This window comes from Stenella coeruleoalba, assembly GCF_951394435.1.
Source record: "Stenella coeruleoalba genome assembly, chromosome: X".
Taxonomy (NCBI): domain Eukaryota; kingdom Metazoa; phylum Chordata; class Mammalia; order Artiodactyla; family Delphinidae; genus Stenella; species Stenella coeruleoalba.
In genome coordinates, this window is record NC_137152.1 from 90,281,756 (window position 1) to 90,303,948 (window position 22,193).

The 22,193-nt window shown below is 42.2% G+C and overlaps 1 protein-coding gene across 1 annotated transcript in view; it reads left to right on the forward strand.

Annotated features, from left to right (window-relative positions):
- Window positions 1–22,193, forward strand: part of PAK3 (p21 (RAC1) activated kinase 3) — a 117,674-nt gene that overhangs the window by 19,434 nt on the left and 76,047 nt on the right. Inside the window, exon 5 of the mRNA XM_079911637.1 lies at window positions 7,710–7,911. Within this exon, the coding sequence (XP_079767763.1) occupies window positions 7,737–7,911 (175 nt within the window). The 5' untranslated portion in view covers window positions 7,710–7,736. The remainder of the gene's footprint in view (window positions 1–7,709; window positions 7,912–22,193) is intronic.

The window sequence follows — 22,193 nt, forward strand, 5'->3', positions numbered from 1 at the left end:
ATGTTGGTTTACCATATCCTGTTCACTTGGGCTGCTAGTCTGCATCTAATTTTTTCCATCTGACTGCTTCCAAGGATACTACATTCTCTTTTGAGAACTAGGAAATGTTCTATTACTAGGTTTTGCTTCCCTTTTCTTTTTTCCACACGTTTATTTGAGGCATCTTTTATTTTCTTTAACGCTTACAAAAATGTCTACCTCTGTTCTTTATGCATCTTATTTTCTCTTCTTAGAAGCATCAGTGTTGGAAATGAAAAGCTGAAACCTGTGATAATGCATCAGTTTGCAAATACAAACACAGGTCAGGTGATTATTAGCATTTTCCTGGCATTAGCTCACGCAGCATACACAATACATTTAGAAGCTTAAGAAGTCGTTCGAATAGGAACTATTTGCCCCCTATAATATATGCAGTGTATGAGGTCTGGAGGCTGGGGTATACCTATCGATTACCTTATTTGCAACCTATTATTGAAATTTGCAACTATAATATGCTGGCTTATTGGATTTCATTACTGTGAAGTTCCTGCTACAAACAGTGGAAGCCACTCATAACAGAGAACAGGACTACAGCGGAACCGACCTCATTTGCTCGCGTGTGTGAGAGAGAGCATGAACGTATTCTGTGTGACCATGCCTTGTATGTGTGTCAGTAGTGAGCTATCTCTTGCAGGATCTAAGATTGAAATGAGGCGGCTGTAAAAAGAGCTAGTGCCTCCCTTACTTGTCCGGCTGCTTTTGCAAATCTGCCTAACAAGTAGCTCAGCAACTCCTGATCAAATGATCTTTGAAATGGCTTCCCTCCATTACACGCTGTAATGGTATCTCCCAGGCCAGGCTTTCTGAAACAGCACACCCCTGTCTCTGATAGCAGAGTTCCCTTGGTGAGTGCCCCAGAACAGACAAGCCCCAAAACAAGGCCATCTAAGAATTGGTCCTACCGGCCAACGAATGCTCTTGGAGTTCTGTCAGTAAATCTCCTAGCCTTGGGTCTTTGGATGAGACAAGCAGTTGAAATCGGTAAGTACCAGCCTGAAGTGGGTTGAAATGAAAAAGCTAGAACTGTCATATGAATATTCGGGGAGGATGAAAGTGCACATATGGAGAGAGAGAATGTGTGTGTGTTTGTGGGTTTACTTGGATCCATATTGTAATGGTGTCATGGGAGGGGAATTGAGGAGAGTTCGAGATTCTGGTCTCAGTTCCTTCAATTATTTTGTGACCCTGGGGAAGTCGCTTAACCTCTATGCCTTGTTAATTCCTCACATGGAAGATGGGGATGGTGCTCCCTTCTTCACATGTTGGTGTCCGGCTCAGATAAGAGCAAGAGCTCAAATAAGCTCCTGGACATTATGAAGTCATATAGTAAAAAATGAGGTGTCGGTAATCCGAGGGTAGCTGGCGTCTACGTGATGCCCAATTGCTTGGCAGTTAGACTAGTGCCAAAATTTCCAAACGCCTTCTTAGCTCAGACCTGCTTGGAGTAGGCATATAGGCTTATTCAACACCATGAAAAACTTACTCAGAGCTTCAACAAAGGCATAGAACTTACAGAGTTCCATTTCATTCCCTCACATGTGTATTTAATGCCTCCTGGGAACAAGGCACTGTACTAGGCAGTTTGAAAGCATTATAGTTATGACTGAGGGGTTCTTACCCTCAAGGAGCTTATGATCTAGTGAGGGGAATGACATATTTCATGACTGTGTGCAATTTGAGACAAGATGGTGGCAATGCTAAGTTGGGCCCATCTGGCTGACTATTGTTAGGGGTCGGGCTCTCGTCCACCTTGTCTGGGAATGGGAGTGTGGGTTTAGGGCTGCTGAGGGACCCAGACCTGGCTCATTCTCCTCCCTATAGAATGAGCCCTTTCTCTCTTCTTTGGCATCTTAGCATATTATGGGAAATAATGTCTGAAAAGTTGCTAGAAATCTTCAGATACAAGTTGCTGTAAAAACGTAAAGCAAGGTATAAACATTCTTTCAAATGATAATACATTGTCCCCTTTGTAGAAGGCTAGATGATTTGTTTCTTGTTTTCTTTTTTTTTTTTTTGGCAATTGAAAACAGTTCACTACATCTTCTTACACTGTCAGTCATAAGTGTCTGGCTGGTTGGTTCAGTTGCTAAGAATGTGTCCAAGATAAAGTGGGTTTAGTATCAGCATAGGATAGTTAGCAAAGCATCATTTGTTTCCCCATCACAGTTTATCCCAGGAAGCTCAGCTAGCCATCTTGAAAATGTCTGCTTCTGTTTACAAGGAAGCCCAAGAAAGAGCCAGCAAGTAACTCTTGGATCCTTTTTCCCACCACCAAAGTATAATTCAGTGTATACGTCATTCTTATAGTAAAAGCAGTAACCTCATCCTGAAATACGAAGAACAGTCCAGTGTTGATATCATTGTCTAAGGAGACATTGGCTGACTTTAAATCTATGTTTACTTAATACCTCCAAGTCTGGAAGCTGTCATTTAAAGTTCACTCTTTCTTGATCTATAGAGCTAATTCTTGTTAAAAAGATTTACCCAATTCTAGAAATTTGAAACGCTCTCATGTTCTGTTAATGTCTAAACATAGTGAGAGTTCTTTGACCTGTTTACTACATTTTTGAGATCCTAAAATCAGTCTTATTTCATGTGTGCTCTTGTCAGTTTACCTGTCATCTCATCAGCTCTAGGTGTCTTGCAGCCAACCCTGTTCTTTATGTAGGTATCTCAGAAACATTAGGAAGTTCACCCTGGAAATTTCCCCTGGGCTACATCTCATTCCTGTGTTAGATCCTCTAGTTTGATATGACAGGGAGATAAGCGATATTGATGTGCTCACCAATTTATAGTAATGGCCTTGTGTGGTTGGTGGTCTGGGAGCTTTACCTCTGGGTTTATTAGGTCATGGCTGTGCATCTGCTGGCCTGGGCTTTTGTTTTTGAAAGGAGACCATTATTAGTTTGTCTCTCATTGGGAAAATATGCAAATAAACAGTTATTTAGATTTTTGAAAGCAGACAGAATAATACAGACATATGGGCTGTCTCTGATGGTACCAGATCTGACGAAAATATTTAGTGCAGTTGCTAATGGCTTAATAGATGATCTTTGCAAGTTGTAGGGCCAGTATTTCTGGAGTCTCACCCTTCACACACCTGGGTAGAGCATCTGTGGCAAATGGGCACGATTGGCATTTTTGACTGTATCCAGTTCAACACATATGCCATGATATGAATTTTGGCCACATTAGCTAGAGTATACTTGAGCACCTGTCTTTCCCCTTGACTCCTGAAACACGCAGGCTGGCGGCTTTCTTTTGTAACCTACTGAACATTCTCTGAGGGTTTAGTTTGTCACCACATTAAGAGAATACATTTTGGAAGAATGAGAGAATAATGACAATTATTTATATAATGCCTAATCATTTCATCTAAAGTTGCCATGCACCTTGATAAAAGTTTTCCTCTGAAGTACTTTGCAGCAAATCTCTGTGTCAAAAGGCAACTCAGTGAAGGGGTGTGTGTGTGTGTGTATGCACCTGTGTGTGCGTGCCCGCCCTTGCACTTGGGGGGTGAGGGTGGGGAGTAGAGAAGAGAGCGAGAGAAAAGGGAGATAAGGAGAGGAGGAAATAGAGAATTAATCTTTCTTAGCACTCTGAAAGAGGGGTGTTCTGGCTTCTTGGTTATCATGAGACAAGAGGCTCATTTCTTACCGCTGATGAATTTCAATTGTAATTACAGAGCATCGGTAAGCCACATTCAGTCCCAAGGGCTGGACAAAAAGTACACTGTCCACAAAAGCCATTTGAATTCTCTCTGAAAAACCTAGTAGCCAAGTCTGAAAGCAATTTGTGAACAGATACAAACTGTTGCTGGTTGTCCATTCAGATTCCTCCTCAATGCTAAGAGCCACATTCTAAAAGTGCAATGAAATGGCCTGTGGCTGGATCCAGCGTGACCTGCACTTGCAAGTTTCTGCTGTGTTGCAGAAGCGAACGACAACAGTTAAACTTTAAAGATCAACAGTTTTTCGATTGGGTTCCTGGAGAATAATGGCACTTTTGTACAATTCTTGAAATAGAGCCTGCAGCCGCCCCAAACAAAATAGTCTCTTTGAAGATCTTGGAAATAATGACCTCATAGGCAGATTGAACCAGCAGTCCATTAATAGTATCCTTTGTAGAAAGCTGTCTCAGGGGAGGGACGTGGCTTAGTAAATCGGCATTGTTTACAAACATAACAGAATAGAATCCCCCTTTTTTTCCTACGTTTGTGGAATAGTCGGAGACACCTCCCACTTGGGAAGCAAATACATTAACAGCAAGGCTTCCTTACAGGGCCCTACCCTTTCTCCATCGGTCACCGAAAAGTGTGCTTTGAAGCACTTGCTTTGAAGGTGAGTTAGAGATAACAAGAGTCTCCAGCCCTATTCCTTTGTCACCAGCTCAGAATTATCTGGAATCGTGAGAAGAAGATGAAGATTGGTCGTGTCTTGTAAAGAGTCATGAAGAACTGACGTAATAGCAGGATAATCTGAGCAAAAGCAAATCTGAAATGTCTAGGTAAACGGAGTGATTATTTGCTTCATGTTCCTATTGTGGAAGTAGATAAAGATTCTTCAATTTCATTAACATCTCTGTAAAAGAGGTTTATTCCAGCCCCTCTTATAATCCCCTGATAAGTTGAATGGAATTAAACCAATTCCAGTTTGCTGGGCAGTAGAAAGGTGGGCCATCTAAGCTGGGTCCCTTGCAGAATGCCTGTGATATGGGCCGCAGCAAGTGTGTGGTATTCAAATTCTGGGCAGGGATTTCTAGTCTACTATGGGAGAGTATAGTGTGAATTTTATATCCCAAGTAGCCCTTGTTTCCCCGACCTGAAAAGAAACAGGGCATCTACCTTTTGAGTCTCTACCCAGAGAGAATATTTAGGAAGAAAAAAGGCCACTGTTACCCACACCTGATTATCCAGAACAAAGGAGACTAGTATTTTGGATTACAGAGGTGCACTAGAACCCTGACTGGCTCAGACTCCTACTTGCCTTATTGTGTAAGGTCAACTTTGTATATCATGTTAAAGAGGGTATGTATGTTTCTCTGACTTCTGTCATCTCAAGTTAACTAACATGTCCTCAGAAAATAGGTATCATCCAGAATGTGGTGGCTTTCTCTTCCTGAGACACATTTTTCACTATTTTCTAGGTATTACCTAGAATCCTCAGTTCTTTTGCAATAAGCTTCAGACTTCATTATTTGTACCAACCTAGATTCTGTATGTTGAGCTTTAGTTAATAATCACCACATATTCAGGCATTATTTTTGAACCCAGAAAAGTAAAACAGACAAAGCACACACAGAGAAAAAATTAGTGCTTTTGGGCTTCCCTGGTGGCGCAGTGGTTGAGAGTCCGCCTGCCGATGCAGAGGACACGAGTTCGTGCCCCGGTCCGGGCAGATCCCACATGCCGCGGAGCGGCTGGGCCCGTGAGCCATGGCCGCTGAGCCTGCGCATCCGGAGCCTGTGCTCCGCAACAGGAGAGGCCACAACAGTGAGAGGCCTGCGTACCACACACACAAAAAATATATATAGTGCTTTTATTCTGGTGGCAAATTCTTTGTAGTGACTAAATTAAAACCGTGAACCCGTCTGATACAGAATACCACTGGTGAAGTCAGTCTTAAACTCACTTTTCTTCTGGAGAAAGAATGAATTTAGAAGGACCAAAATCAAAATGTGAAAGGGAATGTAGACCCATTAGCACTGATTTCATATATTTACCAGCAGTATCTATGAATATAATTGATCCTTGACAGCACAGCTAGGTTTTCATTTTACCCTGTGCTGTAGTTTCACCCGTATAGGAAAATATGAGACTTAGTCAAGCTGGTGGTAACAACATTTACTACTGATAATTTCACTGTCATGATTCCTGAAAAAAAAATACAGATTTGGTCTTAATTCATTCAGATAATGCAAGGCATGACGCTTAGGCAAAGGAAAAGAGATCTCTTGTCCAAACCAAGGTCAAACCAATCATTGTTAGTTGGCAGTCACCTGTGCAGATGGGGAAACTTAATTGATACTCAGCTATTTTTGAATACGTACAGGCTCTATATATTTGAGAAAATTTAAAACAGTAAAAATTTCCACATAACATAATATAACTTAGAACTCATTACTGAAAGTAATAAACACATTGTAACCACTGAAGGGCTGAAAAGAGTTAAGGTAGATTATTTCTCACTGTAGCAGGTAATGAGGAGACCCCTGTTTTTGTGGTGGTTGTACTTAGGTTGGTTAATAGTAAATGTTACTGGAATAAAGTGATATGCCAAGTTGTGTATGGAGAGCTCATACACTCCTAGATTAGTGCCAGTTAATACTTGATGGAATTACAGAGATTTTGTTGCAGTGGGATTTGATTTTCCTTGTATTCGAACTGGAGATTCACTTGGAAGGCACCCTTTTTCTTTTATATTGAAATATAGTTGATTTGCACAATGTGTTCGTCTCTGCTATACAGCAGAGTGATTCAGTGATACGTATATATACGTTCTCTTTCATACTCTTTATCCATGATGGGTTATCACAGGCTATTGAATATAGTTCCCTGTGCTCTACAGTAGGACCTTGTTGTTTATCCACTCCATGTACAATAGTTGGCATCTGCTGATCCCCAACTCCCACTCCATCCCTCCCTCCCCTGCCCTGTCTCCCCTAGAAGGTACTCTTCATGCGTGACATGCATGGCAAGTGTCAGGGCCCTAATGCAAGGACTTGAATGAGAATGGGAAGACAGCTGGAAGCAGAAACATTTCCTTGTGGAGTCTGTGCTTTTCTAGTTCACTTAACCCTCCAGTGGCATGAAACCTGAATGTATTGAACCCTCAGCACAAGATACTGAAGAAGAATGAAACTAAGAGCAGATAAGTTGTTAAAACGAGACTGGTTCTTACCACCCTGTTACCCCTGTCAACTCCCTTGTTCCCTGTTCCAGGACATAAAATATGACAAGGAGGGAGGTTATGGTGTCTCCTCACGAAGCAGTCCTCTCCTTGGACCTCCTCTTTGCTCATGGTGGCACTGGGCTCTGCTTTATCTTCTGCCTGCTCCTTGCAGATGGGGCATTTCTTCCCCTAGCAGTCCACCCCAACTCTGCTGAAACTACCAGGTTTTACTAGATTCTTTCTCAGTTCTTTCTCATAAAACAGTAGGGTGTGTTTTGTTGATCAGGTGTACACAGGTAAGAATCAGGCGCCAAAGGCATCCCAGTGTCAAAGCAACTAACAGATGACTGTTGTGGGCCATTATGTATCAACAGCCAGGCCTGTGTCAATTCCAGACTCCAAGGAGGTTGTGCTACCTGACCACGATCATGAGGATAGAATTTTTAAAGAAGAAAGATTGGAAACTGTTCATTAAAAGACTGAGTGGACAGCAGAAAATAGAGTGTCACTGGGGGAAAAGGAAGGGACCTTAGGTGTTTGTGTCTACATATTGAAAAGCCATTCATCATTGCCTTCGCTTTCCTCTTTGGGAAATGGCATCGTTGGGTTTTAGACAGGCAGCTCCCTTCCCTCTAGAAAAGAAACCCCTCAAAATGGTCAGTGCCAAACCTGAGATGACATGAGATGAATGCTTTTGTTTCTAAGATGCTAGACTCCCCAGATTTACCACTTTGTCTTTTAGACCTCCCTTAACTCCTGTTTTCTCCTCCTCGTCTTTAGGAGCTGTGCAATCAGTTGTAACTGAAAATGTCTGACGGTCTGGATAATGAAGAGAAACCCCCAGCTCCCCCACTGAGGATGAATAGTAACAACCGGGATTCTTCGGCACTCAACCACAGCTCCAAACCACTTCCCATGGCCCCTGAAGAGAAGAATAAGAAAGCCAGGCTTCGCTCTATCTTCCCAGGAGGAGGGGATAAAAGTAAAGTATCAGTGACCGGGCATTGAAAAGGGGCTAGTTTATTCTTTCATTGTCACTTTCTTTCTCGAGTAGTCATTTCTTGAGCGTGGGCTGTTCAGGGCCCGCCTGACCTTTACATCTACACCTTCGGAGGTTGCATTTTGTCAGAGGATAATGTTTGATTGACTTACTGTGGGTTTACAGAAAATACACTTATGCTGTGTTTGCCTTTCACATAGCCTCGAATTCATAGTGGTAAGCCAAGGGAAATCATAGCAACAGTACTGTCTTAAATATATGAATAGTGACTTTCTTTCTGATAACTTACAGGAGAATTTATAGTAAATCCCTTCCTAACTGCAAGTTGCCCTTATTGGGAATTTGAGTATAGGTGGATTTACTTCTGTATACCTTTGTGACAGCCATGAAAATTTTGAATTGAGTATACGGAAGTCAGTCCAAGTGCCCCGTTATTGTCTCTCTGACTATAGCACAAGGTGGGAAGAAACTTCTGAGCTATTTGTTTCCTCTCCCATTCTTCTGACAGTCCTCCCCTACACAATCAGCCCTTTTTGCACCGAGTATCCCAACAATATACTATCATTTATCCTTGTGTTGTTCATAATACCATTTGGTCCTTAAATGTCATACGCTGACACTTTGTAACATTGGGAGATATAAAATCTCTAGTAAGTAATTGTCAGGTTGCATTAATTAGCATAAAGCTTAAACATGGCTTCTATAAACGTGACTATTGCGGCGGAAGAGAGTAAAGCCAAGTACAAGGACTCTGGCACCAGAGAGAGTTGCTAAAGGGTAAGAGGGGTGATGTCTCTTGAAGAGAAAAGGGACGCTCTTGATCTTCTCAAAGGTAAAACAGATAGCTTTGTAGGTCGTTTATATGGTATTAAAGAATTCGTACCGTAAGGAAAGCTGAAACTCTTATTAGGGCCAGTATCACCTCTTGTAGACCTGTGTCACTTAAGAGATGCTTTATCCCTCGTGACCCAAGGATGGAAAAGATGGAAATGACGTTAAACCTCTGGATTGAAGACAAGCAAAGGAATAAGGAAACACTTTCCATGCAAGGGACCTGCCATCATGCAAGAAGAATTTTCGAAGACATGTTTTCAGATACCGAAGTGGGTCCCGAGAAAAAGTATTGCCAGGAGCAAGGGTTGAGAAATGTATGGTGCACCATGACCCGGAGACCAAGTCACCTGATCCTGCAGCTCCCGTGTTGTATCTGCCACAACTGTAGAAAGCGACTGAAGGGGGGATTATGTGCCTGCACGAGTCTTTGGTGCTGTCGAGACCGCCATGCTTTGGAAGCCCTTGAACAGTCCCATCTGCCCTTTTGAAGAACACGAGCCAGCTGATTCTGACATGAGGTCAGCCAAAACAGAGAGGCTGGTGTTTCTGTTTTGTGCTAATACTTCAGGTGACCTCATAGTGAAACCATTACCACTCTACAGAAAACTAGGCCCATGTCTTCTCAGAGGAGAATCCGAGCTAAGTTGCCAGTATACTGGCGTGCAAAGAGAAAAGCCTGGGTGACTCCCTCTCTCCTTAGGAATTGTTTGAACAGTGCTTTCTTGCGGAAGCTCAAGACTACTTACAAGAAAAAAAGTCTTGAATTCAAAGCCCTACTGATTCTTCACTGTCCTCTTGGTGCTGCAGATGCATTTGCCAATGTGCATCCTGATGTTAAGGTTGTCTTTAGAACCAGTTGCTTGTTTCAGGTCCTGGAGCCCTTAGATCGGTGTTTGATCCAGCCATTCAGGAAGACTTAGGCCAAACTAATGTATAACTTTGTGGTTCAGAATCTCACAAAGGTTCATCTGTCTGAAGATCCTAGTGCATGGGATTCCTACACCATCACCAATGCTGTATTCTTCATAAAATAGGCATTAGATAGTTTAACAGAGCCTGTCATTCATGTGATCTGGGAGAAGATGTGGCTAGAGATGGTGAAATATCTTTCAGTGATTTCTCCTGAAGACAAAAAGTCTTTGGATGAAACAGAACCTGTAGGTGAGGGTGAACATTTGGCACAGGAGCAGTCATTGGCCGAAGTTGAATCTGAACTGGTTGATGCTGGTTCACGTGATGTGCTGGGCTGGAGGATGACTCAGGAAGCTCCTGGGACGGCAGAGGTGATTATCATAAGTGATGATAAAGATAATTAGGAAGCTACGGCACTGCAGACAAATACAATTACAAGCAACAGGAGAAAAATTTTAAGAACAAGATGAAATCCTCCCCAAGAAAGTAATGGAAAAATGGGTACCTTTACATGTCAAATCTTACGTGTTCAAAGCTTGAGTGATTTGCGAGAATTCAGTAAAGAGGTGACATTACACCTTGCAAAAGAAATCACATTGGACAGAAACCATCTTCGGCAGAACTTAAATCATCAGAGGGTACCATTTAATACCATTGCTGGACAGCTGATAAGCTGCCAGCGTACAAAACTTGAATGATTTAATTGAACTCCGTAAAGAGGTGGAGTCTTTCTACAACACCATGTTCGGAAGAAAGCAACCTCAGAGGAGCCTAAATCATCGAGTCTTGCCATTTAAGTATCTGTGTCAGACAGCAGATAAGCTGCCTTCAGACCAACTTAAATGGTTTAATTTGAGCTCTATACAGAAGTGCCAAGCTGTCTTCAGAAAAGACTTGAGAAGACAGCATCTTCAGAAGAGCCAAAGTCATTAAGTCATGCCACTTAACATCACTTGCTTGGTAGGGCTAAAGCCCCGAGTAAGTTGTTATAATCTCAGGACTGGACTTTGATGAAGACTCTGAGAGCACGAAGATCCATGATTTGGACTAACAGTCCACCTCTGTTCATTGCTTCACTGTCACCCCCATTTTCCACTGCCATAATGAGTGATACATCCTCATCACCTCTGGAAACCGTCTCAAGATCTAAATGGAAACTCTACAGAGCCTATCACGTTTACTAATTTAAGCTATGTAAACTCTCGTTATTCTTTTTATGTAATGTACTGTTATTGTTTTACTGTGCCAAAAAATATTTATGAGGGCGTTCAAAAGTTTACGTGACCTCAGTTCCCCTGCCCTTTATTTCACCTCCTAAAATTATAACTTCCTCAGCTGAACTCTCCTACCTAGGTGGGGGGGGGGTCATTCAGGAACTTGATCTTCATAGGTAAAGAAGGGTTACGATTTCTGTGTTTCTACCTCTTGGTGATTACTTGGGTTATACCACAGTCAGTCTTGAATGAATGGAAAGAGCACTGGACTTACTTGGGTTCTGGAGACCTGCTTTCAAGTCCAGCTCTGCCACTGATTATTGTGACTTTGTGCTAATCACTTAGTTTTTTTGATCCTCAGTTTCATCACCTGTTAAATGAAAATAATAAGACCTGGCCTCCCTAGCAAAATATTTTTACTAATCAAATGTAATTCTAAATGTCAGAGTGCTATTAAAAGTGAAATTAAAAAGTGCTAAATAATTGTGAGGTGTTATTACATCTGTATCATTCTGGAACTTACAAACAACTAAAAAACTAGGTTTTAGAATGCTTTTTTCTTTTTTTTAGGTAACTTTGTCCCTAACTAGAATTTATATGTCAGTTACAGGAAATTTTAAAAAGAAAGTTAAGGGCTTCCCTGGTGGCGCAGTGGTTGAGAGTCCGCCTGCCGATGCAGGGGACAGGGTTCGTGCCCCAGTCCGGGAAGATCCCACATGCCGCGGAGCAGCTGGGCCCGTGAGCCATGGCCGCTGAGCCTGCGCGTCCGGAGCCTGTGCTCCGCAACGGGAGAGGCCACGACAGTGAGAGGCCCGCGTACCACAAAAAAAAAAAAAAAAAAAAAAAAGTTAAAATTACCCATAATTTCACAAGCCAAAGATAACTAACTGGGTTGGTGTTTTTCCGCCCAGTTCTTCTTCTCATCATAGAGAAATTGTTCATCAATGATAAAAACTTGGAAAATAAAGACAAGAGTATAGAACCAGTAAAAATCACCCATATTCACAAATCTCAGAAACAATGTTAATATTTTAGTGGCTTCATTTCCAGACTTTTTTAATGGCTATATATACATATACTTTTTTATATAGTTAAAAATCATAACGTATACAGTTTTATATCCTGCTTTTTCACTCAACATTTTATCGTGAACACTTCCCTATATTTTAAAAGAGCTTTCATAAATATAATTTTTGATGGTATATAACATTTCATCATATAGTAGCATCGTGGTTTACTTAACCATTTATTTTGTTCATTATTTGGGATCCTATCCAAATTTTTGTCATAAATAATGTCACATTGTCTATTTCCTTAGTTAAATGAAAATACTTGCTTTGGTGACAGCAGAGGTTTTTGTTTGTTTTAAGGAGTCTCTATAATAGCTACATTTAATTGACCAAATGGAACTTCAAGAGACAGGTAGAAGAAAAACAAGTAGTAAAAGTAATTTCCAGATGGAGGACCTGTCTTGGTTGGAGGCCTTTCCAGGAGCTGAATCTTGGTGTTAGAGCAAAGTAAGAGGGACAGTTTGCCACGAAATTATGATGCTTCACCTTACAAAAGTTTTCAGGATTTAGACCAGGAAAAGGACATCCTGAACAAGTGGCTTGATGTTCCTTTATGGACCCCGTGAAGTGTGAGACTGATCAGGTTTCTCTGTTGTTGGCTACTAGAAAGCGTGGAGCCAGATGTGTGGCCCCTGCCTAGCACTTGTAACGGGCCTCTATGGTGTGTGTGCACTTTGTATAGCTTTCTTCCAGGCTCCGTTTTATGTGCCTATCTTTGTTCTATTTCTTTTTTCCTTTCACTATATCGACTTCGGATCTCTGCTGCTATCATACTGTATTTTGTGTATTCTTGTAAGCCGTCTTATATCTATTTTGGAACAAGGTGGGGAATGAATACATGGATGGGTAAATAAATACATGAAAAAATACATGAATAAATAAAACAATAAGGCAAAGGCAATGAGGCAAATGAATCAGCCAGGACTCTGAAAATGGCGTAGTACCTCTAAAAATAATCAATGTTAAGGACTGGAAGCTTGGAAGAACATGTGGGAAAGAAGCAGGTGAGGCTGCCTTTGGAGGTGACGTGTCCTATGTGACGTCTGTGTCTTCTGAAGCGTGCTTATGCGTCTTTGTCTTGTGCTGTACTAGAGCATTAGGTGTGCTTCAGGGGGCATGCAATGCTGTATGGAGGGCTGTGTCTTTAGTGAGCACAGTTCATGTGCATTTTGTTTGTGGGAAATCGAGAGATTTGGGAGCTGGTGAGCCTGCAAATGGAAGTGAAGGCCCCCCTTCCTGGAGGCGTACGAGGGGATAGTTGGCTAAATCAACTCAAGACGAATAGGAAGTGATCTGTCATTTACCCATTAGTTCCTACGTGCCAAGCTGTGTGACGGGCACTTCATGTGTATTGAATCTTTACATCCTTACAACTACTCTGTGTTAACCCCTTTTTACAGATGAGGCCATTTAAGCTCAAAGCGTTTAAGTAGACAGCCTCTAGGGTCACATAGCAAATGATAGACGCCAGAAACCTCCCAGGTGTCTCTGACTCCCAACCCCATGCTTGTGCTACTCTGTCACACTGCCTTGAATCAAGACAAAGGGATAGGTGGTAAACTATGTTCCTAGCATCCAAAAGCCAGCAGTGGCTTTCATTTTTTCCTTACGAAGATGGCAGTGCACTTTGAAACATATCCGAATTTCAGAAGAGGGGACTTTTTATTGCCACTCAGAAAGAAAGAAAACGTGTTTTCATGTCTTTTTGGAAAGAAATGATGGCAAGAAAATATTCTTGACAAGAGAGATGTGGTTAGATTCTCATTTGGTGTGTGTACTTTATTGGCTTACATGTTGCTTACTTTAGAAGCTTGAGGTTCTAAACTGAGTGTGTTCATATATGTGAAAAAGTTCTTTTTTTTTAAATTTTACTGAAGAAAACGTTCTTAAAGTGCCGTATAGTTTTGTTATTGTATTGCGTACACATTATTGTGATAACTCCTAGAGTATGTTATCTTCTATATACACTACACAGCAGGAAGCATTACTGTGCAACAGTTATATTAAAGAAGACTCAGTTATCCTTTATGGTCTTGTTACTCAAATGTTTCGGTCAATACACGTTATTAACTTTCATCTAATTAATGCACAATAAAAAATACTTAGTGTGATAACTAGACTGAACACTATGCAGTCTTTCTTCGGTGACGCTGAAGACCCTTTGGGATCTTGCAGTAGCTCAAGGTTATTTTCCTTGCGCTAACTATGAGTGGGAGTCTCAACTAATTGAGGGTTCTGTTAGCAGAAAGTCAGATGTCAGAGACCACTACATCCTGAATGGTGTTTACATTCCTCTAGGTTCTTCAAATGTAGACCGTACAGCTCAGCAAAGAGTGCTCTTTGGAGGTCACTGCCTTGCCCTTTGGGGAGCGAAAGGGCACGGCATCTTGCTTGTCCTCCATGGTCAGTGCTCTGCCCCGGAGAAGAGCCTCCTGTACTACTCCTTTACTCCTAGAAGTCCTCTGTGTTTGAAATGGGAAGAAGGTGGGCTAAGGATGCACTCTATCTACTAGGACCCGTGTGTTTGAAATGGGAAGAAGGTGGGGTAAGGATGCACTCTATCTACTAGGACCCGTGTTTCTACCTCAAGGCCCGTAAACAGGGAAACTGGGCACAAATATGGTGGCCCAGTAGAACCAGCAGACAAATTCAAGCAAAGTATGGAATGTGGGATTAGGAGATAAATAGATGAAAGGAGAGAAGCAATGGGGAGAAATAGATTGAGAGAGGAAGTAGTGTATGAGAAGGAGATTAGGAGATGGAGAAGGTACAGGAAATGGATGAGAAGAGAGGAAGACAAGAGAGATGTATCAAACATTAAGATGAAGGGTTGCAAAGAGAGTGAATTGGACACCAGCTAAGGGATATGAAGTTGCTTTCCTCAAAACAAATGAGGCCTCCTCCACCCCTTTCAAACGTATTTTTGCCCTATATCATTATCCACATGATCAGAAGTGTCCAGTTGAGGACATGGCCTCATATTTGCCTTTTGTTTTCCAACATTTTCCATTGAAATTGTTGCATGTGTGAATTGGGTGTAAATGAGAGTTGGAACCGGTGTGTGTTGCCTGGAAGAAGATAGGTAAGAGTCAAGTTCATAATGATTTGCCACAATGATCACTTTTGCTGAAAGTTTTTGAAGATGATACCACTGAAGGTGATGGCTGTCTGCTTGTATGTGAGTGGGAGTCACTAAAAGGGCTCACATGGGACCATCATTTCCTTTTCCCTGTCATCCTCATGGAACACCCAACCTCTGAATTGGGCTGGTAGCTACTCTTGCGGAATTGGGTACCACTTTGTGTTTTTATCTATACATTAAAGACTGCTGGTTTATGGAGAGCATATATTGTTTTTCATAGCCACTGAAGACCTGACAGGAGGAAATGGGCTTACTGTTCCACCAGAGGGAATGGAACTAGCCATAAAGAAATTCCAGATATGCCGATTAAATATTATGAATTACCAAGGGTGAAATTTTCTAGGTTCTTTATGGGGGGGGTGTCTCATGACTTTAGCAGGTTCTACCTGAAGGCAGGTGAAGGAACCTTCCACCATGGGCCTTCCCAACTATATACTTCTGGCATTTGCTAATATAATGAGAGACGTAAGAGCAGTGAATGTTTAAGATAGCCCAGTTTAATCTCCTTTCTTGGTAGTTATATTTGCAAGGACATCATTCATAGCATGGAAGAGCTGGGTTTAAGAAGTGTCAGATTACTTAATTCTCCAGCAAACACAGTCACCCTGCTAATACGTATATTCCTAGCGAGATGATGTGTTTGATGGTAGTTGTAGGGGTGTTACCAGCGTTCAATGTACTTTCATATCAATCACCTTCTTCAAACCTCCTGTGATGGGGGCAAGGTTTATCCATTTTGCAGAGGAAGGCAGAAGTTTAGAGAGGTTAACTGACCTCCACAAACTTGCCCCACTACTAATTACAAAGCAAGGCTGGCCTAGAATTTAGATCCCCGACTCCTGGTCCAGTGGTGGTTGACTATTATACCACTTGCCATAAAATGAGAGTCACCTAACTTGTTTTGAAAATAGGTTTTGGCCAATGGAATGTGCAGAAATGGAATTTTTATGGAAGCAGGTGAAACTTAGGTGAATCTAACCCATTTTCTCATTCAGCAGTTAACAACAGTAGTCATGCCTTTTTATAAGTTACACCTCCTGAGGGCCTAACTTGCTAGCAGAAAGTAACAGCCTTTGTAAAAAAAGAAAATAGTTAATTTTTTCCCCTGATTCCTGTGTTATTTTTTTTGCCTTTAAAATCTTTTTCTATTACAAAAGTAATATCTGATATTGTTATAATTAAAATAAAGAACTATATTAAAATAGAAGACAAGAGTCACCTCTCATCCCTCCCTTTAGGTTCATTCATAATCCAGTATTTAAGGATTTGGGCCCTTTTCCTCATTTACTCAACATCGGTTTCCTTTTCTGCTCAGAATCGGTATGTATTTTGCCCAAGATGCTAGGTTTAAGCAGAAATATATCTGTTATGTAGAACCTCTTTTAAATCTTTTACCAACCTTGCACTATCAATTTCTTTAAATTCTTAGAGCCAAGAATAAAATCTATTTTTATGCCTAACTTTCCATTGTAGTTACCACATAGTACTTTCAAGTATTTCCAATGGGAAAAATAAATTTTGAAGGTCCACAAAATGTCATTCTTTCTACAAAAAAATAAAATAGAGGAAAACTAGATAATCTGTCCCTTCTGTAAGGGAAAATATGCACTTCCTGAATTCAGGAGGTGAGGAATTCCTGTGGGTCCCCTCTCATAATATGTCCTCAAACAGGATATTTGTCTATAGAGCAGGAGTGCCAGAAACTAGAACTGTCCTTGCAGAAGTCAGTCCCCCTGGAACTGTTTGCCCTCACAATGAACACTCGCCTTTTTGACACCACCTGCAGGGCTGCTGTTGCCACAGAAAGAACTGTTTCGGGATACTTATTCTTACCCGAATTATAAGACCTCGGACATTTTCCTGGCTGGGGGCTGGGTAGGCAGGCAGTTGTGGAATGGTGTGCTCAGTGACCCACAAAGCAGAGGGTGGAGCAAAATGGCATTTTTTAACTTGAAAACACCAACTCCAGTACTTAATTTACTTTCCTGGTAGTTAAGTAGACACTAAGGCATTTTAATTCTTGAAAGACCACAAGGGTAACATTTTGTAAACGATCTTTGTGAGGCACTGCCTCTTAGTAAATTGGAGAAATTATCGAACCACTGAATGCGCCTCTCACCCAGCTAAAGAGTGACCAAGTCACTAAGGATCGTCTATTGGGAAAAGTAAAGGTTGTCACCCATAGGAGATGAATGGCCCTTTAAAAATACTTCTGTATCCTTCCAACGTGGCGTTCCCAGAGCAAAGCCCAGGAATATTGAGGTGAAAAACAAGTATTTTAGTATGATGGATCTCTAACCCTGACACCCTCACTGCCCCTGCCAGAAATGACCCCATGTCGGCGCAAGTTGTTTGGCCTCAGGAACACATGACACTGAGTACAGATTGCACCTGGGTAGGGGGAGCGCCACAAAGCGGGGAGAGGAGGGAGCGCTTCTAGTGTCAAGCTAGGGGTTGTAGGACAAGCGACCCTCCTAGGAGAGCTCCAACTCCAGCAACTCCAGTATGAGCCTCCTAGCAAAATGTTTTTTTAGACCTCCTTTGTCTCAAAGGAACTTTCTGGAAGATCACAGGATAGAGACATGTGCAACCAGCCAATGCCTAAATCTGAGTTGCGTGCGGACTTTGAGCCCAGATCTAGTTTATTAGCTATCGCGATTTAAAAATGAGATAGAACAGAATTGGATGTTAACGTCGGCTTACCTGGAGCATCTTTTGTAGTTCACTTATATGCTTTACTCAGAAAAGATTTGTGCCTGCTTTTTATGTGCCTAGCTCTGCACTGTGTGTCGTGGGACGGGGAATACTACATATACGATAAGATTCCCTGTCCTCAGGTAATTTTCAATCTAGGTGCAGAAATCAGACACGCAGTTTATGCAGGAAATGCCCAGTAGGTGATCCTACGAGGCAACAGATGCAGTGGCAGATAGGTCCTCCCATTCCATCCCCACCACTCATTTTCCTCCTCAGTCTGTGTGAAACAGGGACCATTTTGAAGCCTGCCCCTACCATCCCACGTGTCCCTAGCAGCACAAAGCTACCTGGCTTCTCTTCCAGAAGACGCCTTTTCTATCATATCATCCACCTGCCCAAAGCCTTTCCCAGCATATTCGTTATCACTGTCTCCAATTTCATCTTCCTGATTTCCAAGACTACACCCTACCCATTTACCCTTCTGTCTTCTCGCTTCCTCGTCAGTGTGCTGTACCCATTTCAGCGTCCAAGCTTTGCCTCTCCCGATTTTCCTGCTTGCGATGCTTTGCCTTTCCTGCCTACCCATTACCTTTCCTGCCTACCCATTCTTTAAGACCCATCTCCCAAATCCTACCTCCTCTCCAGTAAGCCCTCACTCTCCGCCACGGTTTTCTGATCTTCTTTTATTTTGACCTGCTACAGCATTTATACTCTGTTTTTCCCAACTTAGCACTGAATTTTCGTTGGTCTGGTAGTATCAGTTGTTGCTTCTTGTTTGCTAAGTTTATTTCCCCAATGAGATCACAAACTTAGAATATTACTTTAGTCCCTAATGAGTCACGCAACACAATCTGTCACTACACTGATCCACAGTTCCATGTATACTGGTTAACTGACCTACTGACTGGTTCAGAGGAAAAGGAAGCTGGGGCAGTAGCAAGAGAGAGTTGTTCCTCAGAGCCAGGGCTGTGAAATGCTCGCTGTTTAGAACTAGCCAGCCTAAGTGCTTTTTCCTTTGGAAAAATCGTTTCTGCATTTAAAAACTATGTTTTGTATAATATTTTGGTTTTCTCTTTCTGCATTTATATGGCTTTCAATGTCACTTTTTTTTTATCATGCCGTACACCGTAACTTTGCGTGCTTTCCATTGCTTTTTAAAAAATAATTATTGTTCTGTTCTTTTAGGCTAAATTTACGTAGGAAAGCAGTTCTCTATGTCTGTGCCCTGTTATTCTTTTTCTTTTCCTGCATGCTCTGTTTTGAAGGAGCTAGAAAGTGTTCTAAAAAATAATTCTGGACGTGACATCCAATGAGAAGGCCCAACAAAACTTCCAGGAATTTTAGGGGAAGATGACAAGTGGAACTCCTACAACAAGGAAGACTCAGGTGACAGATTTCTAAAATGCTTTCAGAAGGCAGACATAGCACCATCCTGGGATTTCATCCAGGGGAGAATTGGTTGCTTTGCTGTACCTCGAACCCTGCACAACTGTGTTGCCAATATCTGCTTTTGGCCCCAAAGTGTCACCAGGCAAGAGATATACCTGAATGAGTACAGAGGCATCCCTAGTGCGGGGAAAACAGCAACAACGCCATCACCGCCAACTGCAACTATAACAACTACTCTAAAACATACCCTCCCACCCCCCAGCCTTCTTGGGGAACGTGGATCAATGTCTCCTTATCCATGAACACATAATGGCAAATAGGCATGACCTGTTTCCATATATTGGGTCTCATTTCATATAATGAAGGTCATTCATTCATCCATTCGTTTGTTCATTTGCTTATTCATTAAATATCTATTGAATCAAGTACTATGCTAGATAGATGTTGGGGTACAGAGGTGAATAAGTCCCAGTTCCTGCCTTTAAGGAACTGATGGCCTAATGAGGGACACAGACAAGTCAGTCAATGAGTAGAGATCAGCGTGGTAAGTGCAGTAGAGAAGTGAGCACTGAGATGGGGCGTCTATTGGAGACTGAGGGAAGGGAGCAGTTAGGGAAGTCTTCCTGGAGGAGGTGACCACTCAACTGAGGTGAGTCTTAATGAAGGAATAGAGCCAGCTAATAAAAGTTGGGTGGCATCCCAGAAACAAGGAGCAGCATTATGAAGGCAGTAGGCGTGACACACTATTAGTTGACGTTCTATGACTGTAACTACAGGTTGTTCAGCATAGCTAGTGCATAGAGTGCTGGCGGGAGAGGCATGGAAGACAGAGCTGTGGAAGGATTTGGGGATCGGGTTCTGGAGGGCTTATATGTGCAATGCTAAGCGCTTTGAATATGATTCTGAAGGCGATGTGGAAACATTGAAGCAGGGGAGTAATAATCAGATTTGTGTCTCACAGTATCACTCTAGCCACAGGAGAAGAATGAATGTGGGTGGGGGGTGGGCGATGAAAGAAGACAAGTCAGGCTATGGGATTCAGGTAGGTGAGAAATGACAGTGGCCTGGCCTAAGGGCCAGTGTTGTAAGAATAAAAGAGGGCAATGCAGAGGGAACATTTATGAGGAAGAACTAATAGAACTAGGCAACTTATCAGATGGTGACAAGAGAAATTAGAGGAGGGTGAGGTAGGGAACACAAGAGGAGTTGTAGTTTCTTATTTTACATGGGGAAAGGCAGTAGAGAATTCACTTTCTTTTGAAAATATTTCGAGTGAGGGGCCTATGAGGCATCCAAATAGAGGTGTTCAGTCAGGGGACAGCAGAGAGGTCAGGGCTGGGGATCCAGCTGGGGAGTCACGGAAGTAGATAGTGATTGAAACCGTACAAGTAGATGAGGTGACCAAAGGGAGAGGTGTGTTGATGAGAAGAGATGAGGACCTAGGACAGCTCCTGGGGAATACTATTTAAATTGTCTACAAGAGACCCAGAAATGTAGGAATAGACTCCAGGAAAGAACTGTGTGAGAGATGGTGGGGAGAAGTTAGTTTCATGAAGTGCACGGTCAGCAATGTCAGTTTTGACTGAGAGGTCAATGGTTGTAAGGACTGGAAAATGGCCGTCTTCAGGGAGGAGATCAATTTGGGACCTCAGAGACTCATTGCCGTGGTTTGAAGAGTGAGGGTTAAGGGAGTCTAGATTGCCTTTTCAAGAAGTTTAAGCTAGAGAAGGAAAATTCGAGAGACTATAACAACTAATGAAAGCTGTGTGATGGCAGGAGGTTTCAATTTTTAAGGACTAAAGAAATCTCAGCATGTTTTTTTAAAGCCAAATAGAAAGTGTTAGTAGAGAGGGAGAGATTGAAGATATAAGAAGAAATAGGAGGTAATTGATAGAGTGAGACCCCTGGAGAAGTGAGAGGGACAGGGATCTAGAGCACCAGTGAGGGCATAAACCTCAGGTAGGAGAGGACACTGTTTCCGGTAAGATGTGAAGGGAGATGTTACTGATGGAGATAAATTCATAGGAGCGGGACAGGAAGTGAAGTCAAAGGAGTTCCAAACTGATGGCCTCCGTTTTTCTCAGTGAAGTAGAAGGAATTTCTTACGCTGAAAGTAAGGGAGGAGAGGATGAAGCAGAAGTTTGAGCGAAGTTGTGAAATTCTAGAATATTCGCTAAGAGCAGTGGGAAAGGAAGTTGGCCAGGGTCAAGAAGGGTACTGCTCAGTGCCATTGATGACCCAATTCTGTCCGTGACCTTTATAGTAAGCACCAATCTGCATGGCTGTGTGATTCTTTTTCCCCCAACAACTTTTACCAGCCTCCGTATGGAAATGGAGTTGGATTCCATCCATCACAGTTGGATTCTGTCAGGGTAAGGTTTTGTGGGAGAATTGCAAGAGGGGGTCACAGGAGCACAGTTCCCAGGGCACTGGCTTAAGAGAAGTTTAAATGATGGACCACAGAGTCTAGGCGAGGAGGAAGCTGAGAAATTGGCTAAAAATGGAAGGATCCAGGGATTGGAGGTTTTGTTGACATCAAAGAACAAGTCAAATAGGAATAAGGTCATGAAAGAGTGAGAAGGCTAGCAGGATGGGAGGCTGGGCCCAGAGAATGAGATAACAGGGTTATTTCAGAGAGTATTTCAGAGAAAGGGTCATTCTGGATAATGAAGAGGCCTGGGGTAGCTGTGGTTCTCCACTCTGTCTGCACATCATCTATGGCGCTTAAAAAAATCATTTGCCCAGGTCTCATCCTCAGAAATCCTGATATAGTAGGTTCTGAGTGGGCCCAAGGTGTCGGGATTTTTATGAAACTCTACGGGTTATTCTGATGAGCAGCCCTGGTTGAGAACCACTGGTTTAATGGTGACCATGGGAGTGGATTGAAGAAGTGGAAAGGAGATGAAGTTCATTAGAGCTGAGGGAGGTCAAGGAGTTAAAAGGAGAGGGTGTGTATGAAAGAGGTGCCCATTTGTATATTACGTTTCACAGAGAGATGGCAGCACT